The sequence below is a fragment of the Priapulus caudatus genome, unplaced genomic scaffold (assembly GCF_000485595.1).
Source record: "Priapulus caudatus unplaced genomic scaffold, Priapulus_caudatus-5.0.1 Scaffold1557, whole genome shotgun sequence".
NCBI lineage: Eukaryota > Metazoa > Priapulida > Priapulimorpha > Priapulimorphida > Priapulidae > Priapulus > Priapulus caudatus.
Window position 1 is genome coordinate 29,734 of NW_014578618.1, and position 4,777 is coordinate 34,510.

General features: G+C 43.2%; 1 protein-coding gene across 1 annotated transcript in view; it reads right to left on the reverse strand.

The window, feature by feature from the left end:
* LOC106817002 (cytochrome P450 2U1-like) overlaps positions 1-4,438 on the reverse strand; it is a 24,550-nt gene extending 20,112 nt beyond the window's left edge. Inside the window, exon 1 of the mRNA XM_014821648.1 lies at positions 3,911-4,438. Within this exon, the coding sequence (XP_014677134.1) occupies positions 3,911-3,916 (6 nt within the window). The 5' untranslated portion in view covers positions 3,917-4,438. The remainder of the gene's footprint in view (positions 1-3,910) is intronic.
* Between the last annotated feature and the right edge of the window lie 339 nt (positions 4,439-4,777).

Sequence of the window (4,777 nt, forward strand, 5' to 3'; positions counted from 1 at the left end):
TAGATAGATAGATAGATAGATAGATAGATAGATAGATAGATAGATAGATAGATAGATAGATAGATAGATAGATAGAGTGTGTGTGTGTGAGAGGGGGCGGGAATCTAAAGAGAGAGGAAATGTTGAGGACAGTGAGAGCGAGAGAGTAGTGACAGAGGGTGATGATGCGTGGAGAGCGAGGTAGAATGATGGGTGAATGCTCTGTAACGTGCACTGTTACACACTGGCGCTAGGATCATGTCTGCTTGTGGACTGGTTCCTATCGCTCGCCTACATTACCAGCGCTGAAGTCAAACGATTAAAAGGACTCGTATCGGACTACATCGATGATGGACTGGCATATGAAATTATTCGACGAACACCGACAGACGTTGAACGAGTCCAATTCGTGCGATTTTCTCGACCACCTGCTAATCCAGCAACAGAAGGGCAAGCTGATGGTGTCCGACGCAGATATCTGCTGTGTTTTGGATCATGACTTACAGAGCGCCGGAGTTGACACTGTCACTGCCAACACCAACTGGGGCATTCAGCTGCTCGTGCAGAATCCAGACGTCTAGAAGCGGCAGGGCGCCGACCACGAAGAATTGCCGCAACATGCCCTACTTGGAGGCTACGCTTTGGGAGATTCAGCGTGTAGGAATGATTCTCCCAATGCCTGGTATACGCGGTGCATTGTTTGATACCACCTTAGGAGGCTTTGACGTACCAAAGGATACTATTCATCTGATCAACCAGGCCAAGATGGCTATGAATCTCATTAATTTACCACAGCCGCAGAAGTTTAAAACAAGTTATGTTTTAAAATGGGAAATTAGTTTTCAATCCCATAGCGGTACATGTCTATTTGTGTTCTTTTATTGGCGTTTGGAACAAAAAAAAAAAAACTATGCGATAGTTGTATATATTACATGTGAATTTTCTAAGCAATTATTTCGATTAGTAAAACAATATCACAACTAATATAATTAATGGTAAAAACGTGTGTTATTAATTAAACATTTGCCACAGTCTGGAGGCAGAAAAATCACAACACTACTTTAAAAGTTGGTAGAAAATAATTAATTAAATTTTGTGTGTCGGTCATCAGAATATATCATCTCCACGTATGGCGGTACAAAGTATGGTGTACATCTCTGTATCCCTAAATACCCCCTTCAACAGCAGATGCCGTTACGTGCAGTCAACACTCAAAACTTTGTCGCTCAATCAAACTTCATATCACTTTGTTTCACCGGCTTAATCTTATTGCCTATGTTGATATTTAGCTCGTGAAGGTTTATATTTTTATTCAACAAATGTAGGATGGCATTTTAACCATGGTATCGGTGTCCGTGTCGCACGTAATGATGAAGATGAGATGTATCTATGATTATATGAACATATTCAAGAACGCACACAGGTATTCATAGCCACTATAGCTAACTATATTCCCATCTCGTATGTCACCTGAATGTATAGAAGAACGCTTATAATAATCGCCCCATTAGCTGATAAATTTGCACGTATCAGTCAACATATTTGTATAGTCGGCCTCGCCAGTCCGCCAGCACACTCGCAAGTCCGTAGCTGCACTGACAGTGCCTAGTAACACAGTACTAACAGTACACAGTACACAGTACACAGTACTGTACTACTAGTACTACACAGTACACAGTAACTAGTGCCTAGAGGAATCATCCCGTCTATATTTCCGTGCCGCGCGTCCTTGACGAGTATTTAATACAGCCCGGGGCAAAGGTAGCACTGTGTATAGACACTCCGCGCACTATTTGTTTGTGTTATTTGCACGTATGACTCGATATGTCCCAATATAGTAGATGAATATAGTATGGCGCAAAAGTAGCCCTGAATATAGACAGTCTGCTCACCTAGGAGAGTGTTCACAAGGCTCTAACGATGGCTGTTGTAAGTGTAGCAACGTGGCTCGCGCCTATGAACCTGGCTATCGTGGCTCTAACCCTGTTTGTTGGCTACTTGCTACTGAGACCAACCCGCTGGCGGGGTGCGAAATTTTTTTCCCCAATTGAGTTCCGGACCACAGCCAATCAGCGCACTCCATTCACTCGATTTCCTCGAAGCAACAATGTAAAATGAATACCACCTATCCCTAACCCTAACCCTAACCCTAACCCTAACACGTACCCGAAACCCTAACACCAACTATAATCCAACCATATATATACGAACTATATATTACAAAACACTATCTATGGTGGGTTCGGAACTCAAGTGGGGGAAAAAATTTCGCTGGCGGGGTAACCCACCGCCCGGCCCCAGCGGGTGGCCCGTCGTCGGCAGCATGTTTTTTTGTTTACGCTGTGTAACAGTGGAAAGTGTATATTCATTAAACACTTTGATTATAGAAAGCGCCAGTTTCCCCTTTTTATTCCTTTGTTTAATATTTAAACAAACTGATGGTCTGTCTGTTCTAGTCTTGGTCGAATCGTTTCATCACTATTAAACCTACGTAAGGTATCCTAACCTGCATATTGTTCGCCCTCTCTTCACGCAATCCATCGTTATACTGGTCTATTAATTAATCTAATAAAACAATGTATCATTTAATTAATTAGTACGATTCATGTCAGCTAAAAAACCCCGGGCCCTACGTACGGTACGACACTGATAACGATAACATGGCTAAAATGCTATTTTGTTGAACAGAAATATAAGCCTGTATGAGATAAATATCAACATAGGCATTAAGGAAAAGTCGGTGAATCAAAGCCATATGAAGTTTGATTGAGCGACAAAGCTTTGAATGTCGACTGCACGTAACGGCATCTGCTGTTGACGGAAGGTATTTAAGATACAGAGATGTACCAGATCTATACTTTGTACCGCCACATGTAGAGAAGGTATATTGTGATGGTCACCGCGCAAAAGTAGTGGTGTGATTTTTATACCTCTATATTATGGCAAATGTTTAATTGATAACACACGTTTTAACTATTAATTATATTAGTTGCGATATTGCTTTACCAATCTAAAAAAAAATTCGTAGAAAATTCACATGTAATATACACAATTATCGCATACTTTTTAGTTTGTTCCAAACGCCAATAAAAGAATACAAATAGATTTGTACCGTTTTGGAAAATCAACTAGTGTTTATTGCAAAATAATTCCCCATTTTAAAACATAACCTCTACATGATAACATGGAGAATGTGTTTGCTGTATGCTAAGGAGACAGGGTCGTTTGACTCTGTTAACCAACACCGATATACGTTACTCTGTTTTCAATGCCGAGGCGTTTATCGAGGGATAGCTCTGATCTTATAAGAAACTGGATACTGCACAAGACCGTCGGTTCTGCCGACAGGAAAAGCTATGACGCCCTCTGGCAGCTGGAATGTGAAACGCTGCAACAGGTTCGCCATGACAGTAAACAACTGGTCGCGAGCGAGTTGCATGCCGGGACATATTCGGAAGCCGTTGCCAAACAGCATCATCTTTTTATCCGGTGCCACGACGACTCCGTTCTCTTCCAGATACCTAGTCGGGTCAAACTTCTGCGGCTGTGGGAAATTGATGGGACTCATAGCCATCTTGGCGTGGTTGATCAGTAAAATGGTATCCTCAGGTATATCAAAGCCTCCTAAGGTGGTATCAGACAATGCACACGCACGCACTCACGCACGCGCGCACGCACACAAACACGCGTACATATAACATAATGATGGCACACATACACGCACATAAAACACAAACACTCCTCGCCCACACACCGTGGCTTATATCCGAAGCCGTATACAAATTGGTGCAGAGCTTTTACATGGAGGCCCTAAATACGTTTCTTATTCTGGTAAGATGTAAGCAAACTAGCACGAACCGACAACACAATATAATACCCACCCGCATGCAACAGGTGTCGACACCGGCAAGCGCAATACAACACAACCTACCTTCATGTATTCTTCTGATGTGTATGTATCCTACATCCCTCCTAGCAACAAAGCAGCTAAAGTTGGCTTCTTTCGCCGAAAATCACGTCTTTTGCACACTTATGGGTTACGCCTATCATGCAATCCACTGTTGAGCTAAGACACACTCTAGTAAACACAGTCATTCACTGCCGCCACTCGCTCGTACAAGTCATCAATCCATGCCAAGCTTCCCGCATTGGGTAATAACCATAGGCTATTATATGAGTGAGACAATGTCCCAGCGGGAACTCCCGACTGGCGTGTGTCTTTATCAATACAAATATGATAGCGTTGCTTCACTATAACAAGGATAGTTAATTCACGCTGTGTGTTTTTTTACACGGCTATAAACCAGTCAATCTCCACTAGGTGGTTATCCCGATGGCTTACGCACACACACGCACGCATACGCGTGCGTAATGTTCATTGAGGAAAATCCGATGCCAACTCGAGCTGCTGCTGCTACTGCTGCTGCCGCTGCTGCCGCTGTTGCGCGTGCACGCTGCTTGCTGCCTGATACCCGCTTTATTGAATGACTGCCGTTCGGGTTCCGCCAACCGCATTTGTGATGCGATTGGTGTCGCGGTCTATCGATTTTCACGAGCTAATATTACATAATGTCATTCTTAAGGGTACCGCTAAGTCGGCGTGAGTGGTATTGGCAGATTATTGGCAACTGTTCGTATACTATAGGCCCTATAGTGGTCGTATAGGGCCGGCCATGTATACTGTTGTTTCGTTGTCTCTCATGTTTGCACTGCATTATCGGGAAAGGTAATCAGCTTTACATTTGGCCTCAATACGGCCGTTAGGACCACGTACCGGATCGGGAAATTTGAATATGCA